The 19,940-nt window shown below is 38.6% G+C and overlaps 1 protein-coding gene across 5 annotated transcripts in view; it reads left to right on the top strand.

The window, feature by feature from the left end:
- The window catches only part of baz1a (bromodomain adjacent to zinc finger domain, 1A), a 61,890-nt gene extending 45,388 nt beyond the window's left edge, over positions 1-16,502 (top strand). For all 5 annotated transcript variants that reach the window (XM_043697865.1, XM_043697869.1, XM_043697866.1 and 2 more), the window contains exons 24-28: positions 11-219; positions 6,709-7,199; positions 13,669-13,823; positions 14,845-14,932; positions 15,438-16,502. In XM_043697865.1, coding sequence (XP_043553800.1) covers positions 11-219; positions 6,709-7,199; positions 13,669-13,823; positions 14,845-14,932; positions 15,438-15,634 — 1,140 coding nt within the window. In that variant the 3' untranslated portion in view covers positions 15,635-16,502. The remainder of the gene's footprint in view (positions 1-10; positions 220-6,708; positions 7,200-13,668; positions 13,824-14,844; positions 14,933-15,437) is intronic.
- The last annotated feature ends 3,438 nt before the right edge of the window (positions 16,503-19,940 follow it).

Below are 19,940 nucleotides of genomic sequence, written 5' to 3' on the forward strand. Positions count from 1 at the left end.
TTTCTTTCAGATCATTCCAGAGGATGACTGGTTTTGCCTTGAATGCAGACCAAAGCAGCGGTTTCGGCGACCAATGGCCAGACAACGACCGACTTTGGAAAGTGAGGAGGAAGACCTGGCGCAGGTGGAAGATTTGGAAGAGCAGTTTATGGAAGCAGGCAATGCGGAAATGAGGTCATTGGAACAAAATGAAACCAAAGCAAGTGAATTGGAAAAGAGGTATCGAGTATAAAATCATATGTTGGATTTTAAGTGTAAGTTTTTATAATGGGGTAAGAAAATGCATCACAGAAATTAAGATTATCCAATACAATTTCTAACAGATGGTAACTATTATTCAGATTTGGAGGCAAGTATTTTACTTTTTAAAATTAATTTCAATAATCAACTTTAATTAGTGGTGAAAATCACTTTAAAATCCTACTACTGTTGAAATTTGCCCCATTGAAAAAGCTCTGAACTGAAAGCTTGGCAGTTGTAAGAATAATTTTGTGGTGGTAGATAGTTGAGTCTCGACATAGGGTTTTCTGAACAAGCTTGTATTAAGCTGATGGGCATGCATGGTGACCCAATCTGATGGAGATGAGGTAAATAACAGTCATGGTAGGTTGAGAGAAGAGAGCTGTCTGTGATTTTTGTTGCATTCTAGTATTAATTCACTCGGTGGTCCTCCAGATTTGTTTTATTAAGTGCACAAATTGGGAATTGCAATGATTACAGGTGGCATTTATTATTATTGACTTTTTTTCCACGTCTATTTTTTTTTAAATGGTGTTCCACGTGCTTAATACAACCACTGTTGCATGCTGCTGTCATCTGTAAACCACTTTCTCCTCCGTTGGCTTCACCTCCAGTGCATCAAGCTCTTAACTTTTCTCGTCCATTCAAATCGAAACCTCTTGTAACCATTTACTCAAATTATTGCATTAGCTGTTAGACTGCAAATGTTGTACAGTGTTATAATCGAGCTTTCTTCAAATATTTGTCAAGTTAGTCTTGATAATTACACTTGATGCTTTCAGTCCCTGCAGCATAAAAATGCATGTGCACACAAGATCAAGTTTCAAATTCTAAATATTTCATGCAAAACTTAAGGTGAAGTTCCACAATCCTGTCAATAAAGCTAGTTGAATTGAGGGATACAATAATTGAATAGTTCATGTTTCAACTGTATTGACATTTAAATATTAGGGAATCTCAATTGTTCGCTGTTGCGTTACTAATTAAATATCATCTGGCTTGTAGTTCTTCCTCAAAAATTCAGTCAGCTCGCCCTTAGCCTTATCTCCTGCTTGTCAAAGTCTACTTTTAGATACAATTGTAATGCACCAAGGCAGGTGGTTGTTTGCTTTAAGACTTGTGTATGAACTAAGGGTTGCAGAGATATGGGACAAATCTGCAGAGACTTTGAAAGATTTCTTTCTTTGAGATCCAGCATTTTACAACTGTGAAATACTGTGTTTTCCCTTTTTATGGAGAGCAAAGTTTTACATTATAGCATAAGTTCTTATCCACTTCAGCCTTCATTTGACTCTAAATTGCAATAGCCATACTTAAATTTGTGATATTGCTAGGACCATGATTCTTCAGAAGAAATTATTTTCAATTTAACAGGCTTGATGAGTCCTGGTAACTTTATTGTACTTGTTGATTGTGAATCAAACTCCGTGTCACCTACCTTGTATAACAAGGCTAGGTTCTTAACAATTGGCTTGTTGACAGTTGGTCTGCTGAGTGCTCCAAAATGGATGTCAGCTGTTTAACAAGCTGCTTCTGCTTTCCTTTTAATCTCACTGCTGGCTGCCACTATTTTCATGTTTCTTTGCAGCTGCTTCCATCTATACTGTTTATTGTGCTACATTAGTGTCATCAGCATCCTTTAATTTGCTGGTGCAAATCTTCTTTTATAGATATTTTTATTGAAAATTTAACATTTTTACAAGTTTACAAATAAAAAACCCCAAGTATAAACATTGATATACAATTGAATCTTAAATAAATAATAACCAAAATTTATCAAACAGAAAAAAGAGATACCAAGAGAGGATAAAAAAACAAAACTCAACTAACTACCTATCTAACCTACAACTAACCAGAGTGTATAATTAAATCTCTCACATTATTCAGGGAAGAATAAAAAACCGACGAATAACACAGAAATTGGGTAGTGAGATACATGCTCGGAATGTGTTAACATCAAGTCATAACAAAACCCGTATTCATGCGGGATTCCTCTCCCAAGGGGCCCCGGACCAGCCAGGTTCACCATCTCATTTAAATAAAAGTCCTTATTAGGTCAAAATATCTATTTATGTAATTCAAGAAGGGCTGCCATATTTTATGGAATAATTCGGTCTTTTGGTGTACCATATTTGTAAGGAAGTCAAGGGGAATACATTCCATAATTAATCTGTGCCAATTTGAAAGTCCGGGGGGCCCTCGGCCACCCAGTTTACCAAAATATTTTTCCTTGCACAGAAAGAGAGAATAGAAAATAATCTCTTCCCGTGCATATCCAGGGAGGGTAAGTTCGAAAAGCCCAAAAGGAGAGATACAGAGTCCACTCTAATTTCCGTTCCTAAGATTTCTGTCAGAGCACTTGCTACTTTAGTCCAATATCTACGGATCTTATGACGGTCCATAAGCAATGTACAAACCTCTATTTTACATTTTGGGGCACATTGGAGATGCTCCTGCCTTAAATTTTGCCAATCGGTCCGGTGCTATATGGGCCCTATGAAGTATCTTCAACTGAATGACCTGAGTTCTGTTGCAGATGGAGATTTTTCTGGCGTTTTCCCAAATGTCATTCCACATTTCTAGAGATTTCCAGTCCCAAATCCTGATCCCATGTTTTAAGCAGATTGTCCATATCTCCCAATATTTCATCATGTAATAAATGAAAAATTGTGCTGATCGAAGATACCCCCATTGGCCATACCAGACTATGTTCTCTATCTGATTTATAAAGGCTATCTAATAGCGTAGTTGTCTTCTGTATGTAATCTCTAATTTGGAAGTTTTGAAAGAGATCACCATTAGGTAATCCAAATTTCTGGTGCAGCTGTTCAAAAGACATCAGGATCCCTTCTTTAAACAGATCCCCTAAACAGGAGATACCCCTGGATCTCCAGACTTTATAAATGGCATCTGTAAGCCCTGGTTGAAATCCCCATGCTCCCACTATCAGAGCAAAGGGGGATGTTTTGAGTTGCCCTTATTTGCCGCATTATATTCTAAGCTTTAATTGTATTTAGTATTATAGGGATTTGACATTGATCTGGGATGCTTTTCCTCTTGTCTGAAAACAAGAGGTTAATAAGTGGGCATTTTACTTGAGAAGCCTCGATGTCCAGCCAGATTGGGTCTTGTCTGACCCATGATCAATCGGCTATGTAGCTTAATAGGGAACTTAACTGATATTTCCTTAAATCTGGGAAATCCAATCCTCCCCTTGCCTGTGGAAGCTGTAGCTTCAGCTTAATGAGGGGCCATCTATGATTCCAGATAAAGGAACCCAACCAGCCATATAATTTACATTGTGCCAGCCTTGGCAGCATCACCAGAAGCATTCTCATAGGGTATAGGAGTCGGGGCAGGACATTCATTTTAATTAGTGCTATTCTATCTTAGCCAGGAAATTGTAAGGTCTCCCCATTGCTGGAGGTCCTGCTTTATCCTTTCCAGTAAATGCACAAAGTTAGCCTTGTGTAACTGACCAAATACTGGGGTAATAAAAATGCCTAAATATAAGAAACCCTCCAGCGACCGCCGAAAGGGAAAGTGTGCTCCGTCCAATAAGTGGGGTATCATAGCAAGGCCACCTATTGGCATAGCCTCCGATTTTGAGAAATTAATTTTATAGCCTGAAAATACACTAAATGTATTAATAACTTGGATTAAGCGAGACACGGACATCAGGGGAATTACTGAAATAGAAGAACATCATCTGCACAAAGGGTAATTTTATGTTTACCTGTACCAATCCTCGGGGCTGTTATATTAGGGTCAGGCCGTATAGCTTCTGCTAGTGGCTCAATTATTAGCGTAAATAGCAATGGCGAGAGAGGACATCCCTGACTGCAGCCCCTATCCACACTGAAGCTATCCGAGCCTTATCCATTGGTAATCATAACTGCTTTGGGATCACTATACAGTGTTGAAACCCATTTGGTAAACACCTTTCCAACGCCAAACCTTTCCAATGTGTAAAACAAATATGACCGTTCAACCCTGTCAAATGCCTTTTCCGCATTTAATGAGTCTACTAGTCCTGGTATCTTTCCCTGATGGCAGGCTTGAATCATATTCAAAACCCTTCCGACATTATTGAATGATCTATGGCCCTTAATAAACCCCGTCTGATCTTCCTTTATGATGTGTGGCAATACCCTTTCTAGCCTCAATGCTGACGTTTTAGAGGATTTTAAAATCTACATTTAGCAAGGATATTGAATCTTCTGGGTCTTTTCTTTTTTAAAGGATAAGAGATATTCGCCTCTTTCAGCGAAGGCGGAAGACAGCCCTGACTGTATGTGTAGTTATACATGTCCATAAGTGGACCAGCCAATATTCCCCTCAATGCTTTATAGAATTCAGCTTGAAAGCCATCTGGGCCCGGTGCCTTACCGCTCTGAAGTTTCCTGATTGCATCAAGTATTTCTTGGGTTGTTAGGGGAACATTCAGGACCGATACCTGTTCCGGAATTAGGTCCGGAAAGGTCAGGTTTTTAAAAAATGATTGCATCCTCCTCGCCCTGTCTTCACAATCCTGTGATTTATATAAATCAGAATAAAATTTTCCAAAGATTGTGTTAATCCTTTTATAATCATGAATCAGAATACCCGCACTTTCCTTGATAGACGTGATAGTTTGAGGGGCCTTCTTTTTCTTTGCAAGAAATGCTAAGTATATAACAGGTTTATTGTCAAACTCACATAACCTTTGTTTTGCAAATAATATTTCCCTCAGTCATTTGGGTAAGTGCGGTGTTTAGAGCTGTCCTAAGGGCCGTAATCCTTTGTAACTTGATAAGTCTGTCAGCGTATGCTGTTTCAGCAGCTTTTAAGTGAGCTTCGAGCAGACGCTATATTAGATTAGATTAGGTTAGATTACATTACAGCGTGAAAACAGGCCCTTCGGCCCAACAAGTCCACACCGCCCCGCCAAAGCGCAACCCACCCATACCCCTACATTTACCCCTTACTTATCACTACAGGCAATTTAGCATGGCCAATTCACCTGACCTGCACATCTTTGGACTGTGGGAGGAAACCGGAGTACTCGGAGGAAACCCACGCAGACACAGGGAGAACGTGCAAATCAGTCGCCTGTGGCCGGAATAGAACCCGGGTCTCAGGCGCTGTGAGGCAGCAGTGCTAACCACTGTGCCACCGTGCCTCCCTGTTGTTTTTTTCTGGGTCGCTGAATATGAAATGATCAAACCTCGCGCGTAAGCTTTGATGGTCTCCCACATCATTGGGTTGCTAGCTGTACCTGAATTTCTAAAAAAGTTTTAAATTCTTGAGAGAAGTACTTTACAAATTTACTATCTTTAATCAGGAAGGGGTCCATATACCAATGCCGGGGGGATGTCTCATTGTTCATCGCCTTGATTTCCATATATACAGCAGCGTGATCGGAAATTGCTATACTGCCTATTTTACAGGATGATATGGAATTTTAAAAAATAGAGGGGGCAAAACACACACCAAATCTAGCTGGGGAGGGTGGGGGAGGGGTTCCTGCCCGCTGAGAACTGCGGGCTCCCTTCCCTCTCGTCATTTTTAGAGGAGAATGGATTGTTTAAATTGAGTACTGAGCAACTAATTACATTAAGTAAAAACTATTTTAAATGATTTGGTGAGTGTGGTGGATGCAGGTGGCCCACTTTGCCCAAGTCTTGGGAGGAGCACTATAGACTCAGACTTGCTAGGTCACCGTCATCTTGGATCCCTGTCTGGTAAAAAATTTTGAGGCCATGAAAAAAAGTTGTATGCAAAAATTGGTGTGCATGCCATGCCCATTATTTTGTACTCTGTACCACCTACCCAATTTCCTGTCGAAGCTAACTGGTTGCATTTAGTCAACTTATGTGCATTATGATGTCTGCTTTGTGTGAACTTGACAAATGTTGTCTTAAAGTACACATACTGGGGGAAACTCCATAGTTTTACATAAAAATTTCAGTCCAGTTCCTTACACACTTATGTATAAATCTCTGCTGTTTCGCTCTCTGGGCAGCTCATTTGTCCAAACACTCAGCCATTCTGTTATCAGTAACAGATGCTACAAAGTTCCCCACAACTGAGATTATGCTAATTATCTAGTTAGTGTGTCACTTTTCAGTGTCAGTTGCTCTAATGTCTCAGGATTACTGAACATATTGGGGATCTCAAAGAACAGATCTCTGAAAACACCTTTCTGTGCTAGTAGTTTGGGGAGACAGCATATAATTAGGACTGTATATTTTAAACAGTGTCAGAATTTTTTTTTTTGGTTTGGATTCTGAGTTGCAATGGTAAGATCTTTATTTTGAAAGCTTGGGACTGTATAATTAACATTCTTTGAACTGTCATTGAGTTTCATCTCTGCAGAATATAAAGTTCTAAACTCTTCTGTTTGGTCACTCAGATTGGTTCAGCTTTGCAGCAAAGGAATCATTCCCTTGTACATGTCATTTGTGCATGTTCTGTTTCCTTAACCAGACAGCCACGAAGAGGAAGACCTCGGCTTAAACTGCAAATCAAGGGCAAAAGAGGCAAATCCAACACTGCAAAAAAGATGGGTAACCAACACAAAGGAAAAAGAAGATATACTCCTCGCAATCAATCATGTTCTGCCAAATTAACTGCAGGTCCTGGTAGAAAGCGTGGCAGAAAACTGGGAAGGAAGCCAAAATCTGCATTAAACTCTGAAATAAAACCACTTCCCCGACCATATCGTCGTGCTAAATCCTGTCAAATAAATGAATCCTTCAGTGAAGTGATTACACGCCGTAAGCGACGAAAAGGTCGGAAGATTGCTACCAGCACTCCTGAATGCAGCACTTCAGCTCCTCTCAATGTTAGCTTATCTGATATGGACCTCTCGCAGAATGAACCCATAAGAAAAAAGAGGAAGTACACACGTCGTGTACAGCAGAACCCAACCCTGGTGGTTAAAACAGGCAAGAGGGGTCGAAAACGTAAATCTGCAGGTAAGTGTTCAAGTTGTGAAAGTAATACAATAAATGTTTGTAAGTAGTTTGAGATGTTATGCGGTGTATAGCACTGAAATAAATTAGATAAGTATCTGATTAGTAATGTTTTCTGACTGCTTCCCAATCTCTGTATCCTTAATGTACATCTTAAAAATATATAGTTTGTGCATGGTATCTTGGAACACCAGCAAGGAGAGCCACAAAATGGACTTGCCAGCATTGCTCCATTCCCGGTTTCCCTAAGAGATTGATGACAAATGAGGTTTTATAATCCAGATTTTGTTTAATTCTCCGAAACTAATGGTATTAATAGCACCATGTTTGTTCATTTGTTAGCATAAAATCTCAGAAGCAATAAGTTTTCCAACAGCTAATACTGTTTATCTCTAGAAGTGCTTTGAATAAGTATTTAAACTATTTTCTAATCACCATGTTCAGAGATGTTATTACACACCTCCAGAACAGGTGGGACTTGAACCCGGGTGTCTCAATCCAGACACAGGAACTCTGCCACTACTCTGCAAGAACCCCCTTTGGATAAGTATTAAACTCCATGCCAAGTAAGGAGCACCTGTCCCAGTCAATCAAATTGATTTTATGGGCATAAACTTGTACAAATTAAGACAAGTCAGTGTGACAATTTTCATTTTGCTCAACTTGGAAGCAGTTTTCACAAGCTTTGAAAGAAGTTGAGTCATTTTGAAAATAACTATTTAGTCTTGCTAAATTTGATTCTTGAAAACATTAAAATCTAAAATTATCTATGCTGGTTTTCAAAATAAAAAGCTTCAAAAAACTTTCCTGTAAATATCCATTGGGAAGATTAGTGAAGTTTTCAATAATGAATGTGTTGAAATATTGTCTAGCCTACACTCCATCTTCTATGGTCAGCAGCAACTGTATTAGAATAAACCTTTAACAAAAAGATTCCATGCCTTCAAAACAAAGGCTACTACTATGCTGAAGATATCAAAATGGCCATAACTTGGAAAAATAAGTTTTGAGACTTCATAAGATCAAAATATTAAGGAAAGGGGAGTATACGTGAAGAGTTCCCATAGGTAGAGTCATGTGATCTGAAGCTCTTGCATAAATAGTGGATGAAAGGCTGTTCGTGAAGATGAACATGACCAAAATGAAATTGTAGGTTCAGCAGCTGCGAGAGGGATTTATGATTTCTTAAAATTTGATGTACTGGAGTTTGGGAAAGGAACTAAAAGAACTATGGGTTAATAAAAGCAAAGTGCTTGACAGTCTCTGGTCTGGCAACATCTTTGGAGAGAGGTACAGTTAATGGTTCAATCCCAGTAATCAAATGCCAAGTGGGTTTTGGTATTTTGGAGCTGGAGTGGAAGATCTCGAAATACTAGCGAGGACACAAGTGTGGAAAGAATAATTAGAAATTAATTACAAGAGGCAGATTGTATTCCAGATGTAGAGGTATGGTGCTGAGTGACGAGCTGTTGAGCATTGAATGAGTTACTAAGATTTTGTGTAGTCTGATTCTGATGAATTAACAATGAAAAGCTATTTGGTGCAGTTTTTAATAAGGAAGCAAATACAGGCCATTCTGCTGTAACGTGGCTGTTGTGTTCCTCTGCAACCTCGCGCTATGGAAAACTGCTACAGGAAATCATGCTATAGAAGAACACGAATAAAAATTTGCTCTACCCATTCAGTAGAAAGTTCATGTTATCCAAAGAATGTCCACAATTCACCAGCTGCATTACAGCTAATTCGTGCAAATGAAACCAAAGCAGAACAACCATATGCAACATCTCTGGTATTTCCAATTCTGACTTGAACCAAAAGAACATTAGATTCATTTTGATCCTGATTCAATTAAACCTTAGAAGATTTTCCATCATTGAAGCACGCAGTCACCTAGCAGATTACTCTTATTCCTACCTGTAAAGATTTCCTTTTGCTATAGCAATTCCATTCTTACTACTTCAGGTTATTCTTGGCCCCTTGAACCTTCATCAAAGCTTCAGCATACTTTAATGGAATGCTGTGTGGACATGCAGTTTTATGTAATGAACTTTATTTGCATTTTGTGGTCAAGCTTTGTACTTAGAACCATATTGGCATCTCTATAGCAAGCTTTACATTACTCATTGAAGTAACATCAGAAAACATCTTTTGTCCCCAGGTCCTGATTGATTTTCATTAAGGGGAAGGAATAGACAGGCTACATGTTCCACATGATCATCTGTCCATTGTTGCATTGCTGTTCTGGAAGATGGGGCATTCGCCATCCCAAATGTAAAAATATTGGGGAACATGATACACAGTTTGGCAGCTGCTGCTGTCAGGCCTAAATTCTGATATTCCAGAGAGTCTACACAGGTTTTGGTATTTCCTTCGGGGTGGAAGCTCTTAACTTGGACAGGATAGGATTGGACTGGGTTCTTTGAAATATGCTTTAATTCAACTGTGTGAAGTTTAGATGGAGTAAATAGGTGACATGTAATTTTTTATTGGAGAGATCTGAAATCAGGGTGTAGATTTTAAACTAATTGGTAGAAAGGTTAGGAGGAGAGGCCCATAGCCTGAAGAAGTGGTCAAAATGGGAGTTTGTGCCCAATCTTAAAATTCTTGAGCCTACTATTCAGTCTCTTATTTGTAAATCTCCCCATCCCAGGAATTGGTCCAGTGAACATTTGTTACTCCTTGCAAGTCGAGTATATCCTTAGACAGGATAACAAGTTTTCACTGTATTTGATGTTGTGCAACCTGAGATTCAGTGGGCGCATGTTTTGAGGGAAACAATGGGAGTATATCGTCTCCTTCCACTAAGTTTTTTTTTGTCTTCTGTAAACATTAACCATATATTCTAAAACTATTGCCCTATCACCAATCACCTTTTGTTTTCAGAGTATTTGACCTTTGAGAATATCTTATTTCTATATTGTAACTTTAGCCCAACCATTTCTAGAGTTCATCTTTGTGAAGGAGTCCTTCTAATCATACTTGCCTCATTTTTTGTTTTGTAGAGCTGGCGTATCTAATCTGGAATGTTGGCATGGTTTAGGTTAACAAGCAATAGCATCCTCAAGTACCCTACACTTTCTCTAGCCCTCTAGGGGTTATTCTATTTTGACAGCTTTATGAACTGGAGCGCCTACCTTGACTGTTCCATGAAACAGCATCCTTTGTCCTACCAAGGGTTTCCATAAATATCAAATTAGTTCTGAGGGATTAACGTTTTGCTCAAACTAGAGCAAGGCGATAGTTTCATTTGTATCAGAGGGTTATTGGATCTGTGTGGCATTTCCTCAATACAGTGTGTCAGACTTCTAAAAGCAAAGTACAGCTGATGCCTGAAATCTGTGCAAACACCCAAAATGCTAGAGAAATATAGCAGGATTGGCAGAATCTATGGAGAAACGAAGCTAATATTTTGAATCTGATGTGGCTTCAGAGTTTGCATGTCATCCTGGATTTTTATTTTGAATGTCCTGCAGTGCTACTTGAGCCTGGAAACCTCTCAATCAGGTTATAGTTCTACCAGCAGAGCCATAATTGACATTTGTGCATTATTCTTCCTCAGTCTCTGAAGTATTTGCATGGTTGGTCACGTGATCTGCCTGTAACTCAGTAAGTTTGTCTGTTTTGAACTGGGACTGGAGTATTTACAGCAGTGGTTTTTTCTGTACTGTGAAGTGATTCCTCAAGTCCATTCTCGAAACACCTCTTCTCTTAACAATAGCATCCATTATCAACTGTAATAATAGCTTTTTTTCTACACATGAATATCAATGCCTTCCTCCTGCCCAGCACCCCGAAACACCCCTGGTCTCTTGCTCCAGGGATGCCCACCTCTGTTTTAGGACAGCACTTAGTAGCCAAGAATGTTTAGGACCTTTCGAAGTTACCAAAGCAAAAAAAAAAATTCCCTCTGAATGCGAGCATTTGTTCTATTTAATGCTAAGCTGAACTTCAGGCCTCACCCTTCAAGAACAAAGATGGCGTTCTCTTCCCCTCAATAGCATAGGTTGTTGTCACCTTCCCTGAGATGTTAATCTCTTGAAACACTCAGCATGTGTTTATAATTTTTACATTTTTTAAATTTTATTATGCTCATGAAACACATCTAAAATTCTTTTGTAGTATCCTATCTGGCATTAAGTCTTGCTCACCTGCTGTTCCTGTACCACATGTACTGGCTCAGTTACATAGCAACTCAGTTTTGAAATGTGCATTCTTTGGTGTTAAAACCTTTCATGACTCTGCCTTTTCTCCCTAGTGCTCTGCATTCCTCTGATTTTGTTCTCTTTGCACATCCCCCTCTTTCAGTGTAATTCCCTAACACACACCACCTCACCCTTTCAGTATTTCTGAACGCTATAATGTGATGAAACTCTCGAATTGCTGGTGGGGTGAGGAAGAATCTGTATATAGATGACAAATCAAAATTGTTTGAAAGTAGAGTTTTTAAAATCTGCTTGCTCTTGGAACATTTTAAAACTTGTTTTTAGAATTTTGCACATTTTTAATGTAATTCAATCTATATTGCCTGATGTTTACTGAACCAGAGCAAGGAATGAATAAACTAAGTCCCCACTTAATGATCTTGTTAATAAAGCCACTGGTTAAAATGGCCTCACCCTCTGCCCTGTCATCTTGCTTTTGGTGCTGGTTTTGCCCAATTTGCACTGAAGTAGAGGGCTCCATCTAGTGGCAGTTGATTATTATTTTTGTGGAACTGACCAATCGCTGCCACTAGGTAGAGCTTTATCCATTGAAAAATATTCAATGGTGAGTGTATTTTTTTACATCGTGCACTTTTATTTTAAATTATTTCAGCAGGAGTGGACAATTTATTTACTGTTTGAACAGGGCATTTTTTTCCCAGGCGAGCAATGATTCAAGATCCTTAATTAAGTCTTTAACTTGTCGAGGTAATGCAAATAGAATTAAGGAGAATCCAAAGGGCTTTTACAAACACATTAAGAACAAAAGGGTAGCGAGGGAGAGAATAGGGCCCCTCAAAAGATCAACGTGGCCTTTATGTGGAGCTGCCGAAAATGGGGGAGATACTAAACTAGTATTTTGCATCAGTATTTACTGTGGATAAGGACATGGAAGATATAGAATGCAGGGAAATAGATGGTGTATCTTGAGAAATGTTCATATTACATAGGAGGAAATGCTGGATGTCTTGAAACGCATAAAAGTGGATAAATCCCAGGTCCTGATGAGGTGTACCCTAGAACTCTGTGGGAAGCTCTGGAAGTGATTGCTGGGCCTCGTGCTGAGATATTTTATCATTGATGGTCACAGGTGAGGTGCTGGAAAACTGGAGGTTGGCTAACGTGGTGCCACTGTTTAAGAAGGGTGGTAAGGACAAGCCAGGGAACTATAGACCAGGTGAGCCTGATATTGGTGGTGAGCAAGTTGTTGGAGGGAATCCTGATGGGCAGGGTGTACATGTATTTGGAAAGGTAAGGACTGATTGTTTAGTCTCGTTAGTGAGTTTGCAGATGACACCAAAATTGGAGGTGTAGTGACGGTGAAGAAGGTTACTTCAGGTTACGACAGGATCTTGATCAGATGGGCCAATGGGCTGAGAAGTGGCAGATAGAATTTAATTAGGTAAATGTGAGGTGCTGCATTTTGGGAAAGCAAAACTTAGCAGGACTTATAGACTTAATGGTAAGGTCCTAGGGAGTGTTGCTGAACAAAGACCAGTCACAAGTAATCAGGATACTGAAGAAGGCGTTTGGTATGCTTTCCTTTATTGGTCAGAGTACTGAGTACAGGAGTTGGGAGGTCATGTTGCGGCTGTACAGGACATTGGTTAGGCCACTGTTGGAATATTGCGTGCAATTCTGGTCTCCTTCCTATCAGAAAGATGTTATGAAACTTGAAAGGGTTCAGAAAAGATTTATAAGGATGTTGCCAGGAATGGAGGATTTGAGCTATAGGGAGAGGCTGAATAGACTGGGGCTGTTTTCCCTGTAGTGTCAGAGGCTGAGGGGTGACCTTAGAGGTTTACAAAATCATGAGGGGCATGGATAGGATAAATGGACAAAGTCTTTTCCCTGGCGTGGGGGAGTCCAGAACTAGAGAATATAGGTTTAGGGTGAGAGTGGAAAGATATAAAAGAGACCTAAGATACTTTTTCACACAGAGGGTGGTACCTGTATGGAATGAGTGGTCAGAGGTAGTGGTGGAGGCTGATACAATTGCAACATTTAAAAGGCATTTTGGATGGATAAACGAATGGGAAGGGTTTAGAGGGATATGGGGTGGGTGATGGCAGTTGGGACTAGATTGGGATGGGATATCTGGTCAGCATGGACGGGTTGGACCCAAGGGCCTGTTTCTCTGTTGTACATCTGATTCTAAATCCAGATTCTGTCATTTCTCAAAGTCATGATCTTAAGGAGTCCACCATAACCTTAAGACACAAATGTGCTTAGTCTGTGATCATGTAATTTATTTGTTTTTGGTTGAACAGACACTGTAACACAAGTATCAAAAGTAACGGGAAGTCGGAGAAGTTCAAGTCGTCACTCTGGTATCCATGAGCTTTCTGTTTGTGAACAGTTGATAGTTGACTTAGTACGACATGAAGACAGTTGGCCATTTCTGAAACTGGTAAACAAAGCCCAGGTACATGAATTATATTATAATTCCCTATGTTATCAAAATTGTGGCTGTTCAGCTGCACTGGTAGTGTCCCTATTGCTGAACCAGGAGGCCCACGTTTTGGTTCCAGAATCTGTTTTTAAAAACCATTCTTTGAACACATTGATTAGAATATATCAATTTAGTGTTGAGATTTGGTACAGGTGACTGATTTGAAATATAAATGTTCTTTAATTCAAAAGTTTGATTTATGTATGTACATGATTATTGGCTCCTTGCTTTAAGTAATAATGCTGACTTGCCTATTGGATAATATATCAAGTAACCATTTTTAACTTCTAGCCTCCTATTGTTATAAATATTCTTTGAGTTTGATTTAGATTTGTTTTGATTATGTGAAACAGGGTAGTCATCTGTCAGAGGTAGTACACAGTGTTTCAAGTTATTCACTCCCATCTGGGGAGCAACCCCTTCAAGGCCGTGTTGCAGATTCTCAAGTTCCCAAATAATACTACATCTGTGCATTCTGTGTAGACACTGGGTTTCTAAGACTTACCCTTTAGTCAAAAATTATGGAATCCGCTTTCTCTCCAGTTACATTTGGAGAAGTTGAAATTCACTCCTTCTGATTTGTTTAGCTATTGCAGAATTGCCAAATTGGAAACTCCTTCTACCAATCTGTGCCATAAACATTGTGCAAAAAAATCCAAAATTGTGCAGGACTGAAGAAGTACCTTCAATGGTTCACTATGTTCAGTGATTCTAAGTTGGATGTCACCCTAGACCAGAAGTGCATAAAACATGAAAGATTTTTTTGGCCAAAGTCAGATGTGAACTTTTGCATAAGATTGGCCATTACTTGTTTGTATATGCTACTTGGAAATGTCATTATTGAGCCATTAGATTTAATTAGCCTTTGTCAGTCAAGTTTTTTTTCAGTCCCTGAAAAGTTTGTTGCAGTTGAATCCATTGAATATCTTAAGATAGTTTACAGACAAGAGGAGAGTAAAGTACCATTAACATGGCAGTTTTCTTTCTTTTACAGGTTACTGATTACTATGATATTATTAAAAAGCCAGTTGCCTTAAATATTATAAGAGAAAAACTAAACCGATGTGAATATAACTTTGCATGTAAGTTTTTTTTAAAAGGTTCACTTACCTTTTTTGTTCATTTTCAGTCCTCTTATTTTAAAGTAAGCTATGGCTTGTTTACATTTAGTCAGTTAGATGTCAATAAAAATCAGTTTCAAACACCTGGATTACTAAGAAAAGGCATTCTGCAAACAGTGCAATGAGTGACCAGGTACTGTATCTGCTAGCTGCAGGAAGAATTTTAATCAGGCTAATGATAGAAATGCCAGGGGATCTTAAACTTGAACCATTTTCTGAGTTTAATGTCACATCTGAAATGGATCATCTTTATTGATGTAGAATCCTTACCTCATGCAGAGCAGTATTGGTCTAGATAATGTAGAATTTCCGTTATTACATAGTGTGTTGGTGCGGTTATACTTTTGTGTTCAATGATATTAATCTTCTGTTACAAAACTATATCATCCCATTCTATTGACCATAGACCTGAGAGTTCTAAAAGTTCTTTTAAAAAGTCTAGCTTGTAATTTTGTTTCTTTTGCAGCGGATTTTATTGATGATGTAGAATTGATGTTTACAAATTGTTTTGAATACAATCCGCGAAACACAAGTGAAGCAAAAGCCGGAATCAAACTACAAGCCTTCTTTCACAATCAAGTAGAAAGACTGGGATTGCCAGTGAAATCTGCAAATGTGGACCATCCACCACAACCACCAGTTACTAAAAGGTCAAGAATATAAGGTTGTTCAGTGGTGTTGCTTTAAATGGGAGCATTTCAAAATGTAAGGTGCTCCACTTCTCTTTTTTTTAAAAAAAAAACTAGAATCATGCCACAGACTGCCTTGCCCTTTCATGAACTGCAATAACTTTTATTTTACGACCTTTGAAATGCGACCTGCACTGGACTAAAATTCTTTCTATTGTTGAGCACTCAGGAAAATGTAGTGTGAAGCTGCATTTTGCTACAGTAAATTTGTAGAGATTTCATAATTTGTGTATATTGGATACAGTACTGTTTTACTGAATGACTTTTGTACTTTTTGAAGTAACATTCATGGATAGTGTCTTCCACCAAACACAGGGTAAATGTTATACTTTTATAAATAATTGTGAAGCTCTCCTGCGTACCCCTTTTTGTGAAAATATGGGTTGTTAATTTGTTTCAGGAACAATCAGTCACCAAGTCAAGTTACACCTTTTGTTTTTTAACTAAAAATGAGGTTTTCAAACCAACAAAGAATGTTACACTACACAAGTGACAATTGTATATCATTTCAGTACTGTACATGTTTCATGCTGGTGCGAATGATTGGTCTGCCATGAAATAGCGTAAATATTTATTCAGTGTTGAAAACAATTTTGGAATGTTGAATTTCTTATTTATGAAATTTGTAATTGAAACTTGGAGAAGATTGAGGTTTTTCAGCTCCAGCAGTTTCTTTTTTGTTTAAAAAAAAATTGCTTTCTAATGCCTAATAAAATGTGGAATCCTGAGACCAGATTGTCATGTAATGTTTCTGGCATCAGTAATTTTTGAATTTGATAATGTGGTTTGCTTTGTTTTTTTAAAAAAAAGCTTCTTTGTACAAATAAAAAGTTTTAAGTTGATACATTTTGATACTTGAATGTGTGACACTAGAGACCTTCAGTGGAAGACGAATATGGAGTTGCTTACCAATGTAATTGAAAAAATTCCTCAATTGTGCTTTCTTGAATACCTCAGAGCTGCCTTTGAGACAGCTGCAGTATTAATACTTGGCCGTGTGGGATATTGTTGTACAACTATCAACCTTTTCAATAATGAACTAGTGATGTTGTAATAAATACTGTCTTTCAGTAGGCAGTGTATTTCTGTGCAAAACACAATTCTGTATCAATGCTAATTACAATTCAGATATTGAATGCATCAACTGCACTCCATCTTAATTATATTATGTATTTGACTGTGTACTTGAACTGAAGACCAAAAACAAGTTGAACAGTCTCCATCAGAACTTCCAGTGTGATTTATCTAATGACCAGAAAACCTAAATTTTGCATATTCAATTTTCTGAAAGGCAACTATGCAACGTTGTTACCTTCGGTATAATTAAGTTCAATCGTTCCCATTTTCTCGGTCAAAAGGTACTTGTTCATTTGAAGCATATAGGATATCATAGCAATACTTGACTTTTGTACTCCATCCTAAGTAAATTATAACTGAGCAGGAAACATACACCGCCAACTCCTTTCCACTCGCCATACCTCCCTCCCTCCTTCACCCCTGAAAGCAAACATACACGTAATTAATTTGTTGCATCCAACTCTAGCTGAAATTGGAACTTGGAGTGGCTGACCACTTTTCTCCCTTCCTGTTTTACCACAAGGATTTTTTAAATCTATGTAATCCTGCTTAGTCATTACTGTGAACATTAGATATTTGACTTGCATTAAATCATTCCATGAAAAAAATGTAATTTGTGGTTTGCTGCACTTAAGTCTAAATTTACTAAAACTCAATTGTGCAAAGCATGTTTGAGACTAGAAAATGTACATGTGCAATTAATAAAAATATATTGATCTTGGGTTTGATTGTCATAAAATTTGAAAGGGTTTTTTCTGAAGGGAATTGACATTTGGAACAATACTGCTGTGAAAAATGGTCACGCTCTTGAGGTTTGAGCTAAAGCACATTGTTGAAAAAATAGTTTACAACTTGTGCAATATCTGATTTTTTAAAAAATTCTTGTTCTCAAACTGTGCCACTCTTAATTACATGCAGTGGCTGTTTAAGTTTGTAAATTCAGCCTCTTCAGCATGTGGGTTCAGTCTCATGATGGCTGCTGTAAAACAAGCTGAACCCCCCTCACTCCAAAATGACTGGTTATGCATTAGTATGACTTGTGTAATGAATAGAACCCAAATCTTGAATATGCACTATTTCCAATCTTCTAAAAGGCAACTGATTATGATAAGGGACCAGATATAAAGAATTCAAGTTACTTTATTTTAGTCACCTCATGAGTATTGAATAATGGTTTGTAGAAAATGTAATCTCTGCTTCGTTTCTATCCTTGTAACAGAAAATAAAATCTTCTATACTTGTGATGGCTTTTGTTTTAGTGAATCTCTGCACTTCCAGACCATGGTTATCTTAGACCCCTGACAGTTTATCACAATGTAGACATTCCCTTAGCCCCCACAATCATTTTGAAAGCTTTGCAATTGATTAAGAATCTACTTTTGACCACCTCTATCCTACAGTAAGAAAACAAATTGACATTCTGACCCCTTCCCTCACTGTGCCTCTTCTCCTTTTCAGAAATTGACTACTTTATACCATTGAGCTAGATCATGAAAACTCTACTATTTTACTTCCTTTGCCCACCTTTGTTTCATATTGTTTGATAACCTTGCTCAAAAAAAAATCTATTATCTGCTTGAGCATTTCATTTGATGCTGCATCTGCACTTTGGCAGTGTTTCAAATTCTTAGTATTGTTTGAATATGTTTCCTGATTGTTTTTGCTCTAAATAGCTCAAACATTCTTCCTATTGAGAGAATAGCTTTTTAGTAGCCAACTTTGTATAATTGCTATACCATTTGGACCCCACAATTGTTTCTAGTTTACTTGGGGTCTGGGGTGTTGCTAGTTGGACAATACTTATTGTCCATCCCTAGCCTCCCTCTAAGGTGGTGGTGGTGAGCTGCCTGGAAAAACTGCAGTCCATGTGCTATAAGTAAACCCACACTGTCCTTCAGGAGAGCTTTCTAAGGTTTTTGACTCTGACAGTGAAGGAAAGGTGAAACATTTCCAAGTTAGAATATTGAGTGGCTTGGAGGGGATCTTTCAGATGGTGGTGCCATGTATCTGCTACTCTTGGCCTTCTGGATGGAAGTGGTTATGGGTTTAGAAGGTGTTCTCCAAGAACCTTTGGCAAATTTTTGCAATGTCTTGTGGCTAGTACACAATGATATTACTAAATATTGATGGTGTCGGAAGTGAATGGTACCGTATCCACAAACCATCAAATGAGTTGCTATGACTGGGATACAGTCAAACTGTGTGTTACGAGCTGCACTTATCCAGGCCAATGTGTTGTATCTTCATCCTGGTTTGGGCTTTGTCGATGGTGGACAGACTTTGTGGAGTCAGTAGGTGAGTTACTCACCACAATATTCCAAATTGCTCTTGTCGCCACTATTTATATGGTGAATCCAGTTGAGTTTTCTGGGCAATGGTAACCCCAAGGATGTTGGGGGATTCAGCAATTGCAAGACCAATGAGTGTCAAGAGGCTGTGGTTAAATTGTCTGCTTGAAGATGATCGTTGCATGATATTTGTGCGGCATGAATGTTACTTGCCACTTGGGTCTTGTCCAGATCTTGTCACATTTGAACATGGAGTACTGCAGTATATGTGGAGTTGTGAATGATGCTGAACATTGTGCATTCATCAGCAAACAATTCCCAGTTCTGACTTTGTGATGGAGGGAAGGTCATTGATGAAGCAGCTAAAGATAGTTGTGCCTCTGATAATACTGTGAGGATGTCCTGGAGCTGAGGTGACTGACTGACCTCTAACAAACATAAGTATTTTCTTCCTGATTTCCATTGAATCCAGTTTTGATAGGATTTCTTGATGTTCAAGGCTGTAACTCTCCTTAACTCCAGAATTCAGTTCCACTGTGTCTACATTTGAACCAAGGCTGTTAGAGGTTAGGAGCTGAGTAGGCCTGGTGCAACCCAACTGAGTGTCACTGAATAAGTTACTGCTGCGTGGGTGCCGCTGATAGTACTGTTGACACCTTCTGTCACTTTGAAAATCAAGAGTAGACTGGGGTGGTAATTGGCTGGGTTGGATTTGTTTTACATTTTGTCCACAAGACATACTGATCAAATTTGCATATTGGTATCTACCTGACCATATTGTAACTCTATTGGAACTGCTTGGCGAGTGAAGTGGCAAATTCTGGAGCACGAGTCTTTGGTACTATTGCCAAAATGTTTTAGGGTCCATAGCCTTTGCACACTCCAGTGTCCCCATTCAATTCAACTGTGAATCAA

Source organism: Chiloscyllium plagiosum, chromosome 10, assembly GCF_004010195.1.
Source record: "Chiloscyllium plagiosum isolate BGI_BamShark_2017 chromosome 10, ASM401019v2, whole genome shotgun sequence".
Taxonomy (NCBI): Eukaryota; Metazoa; Chordata; class Chondrichthyes; order Orectolobiformes; family Hemiscylliidae; genus Chiloscyllium; species Chiloscyllium plagiosum.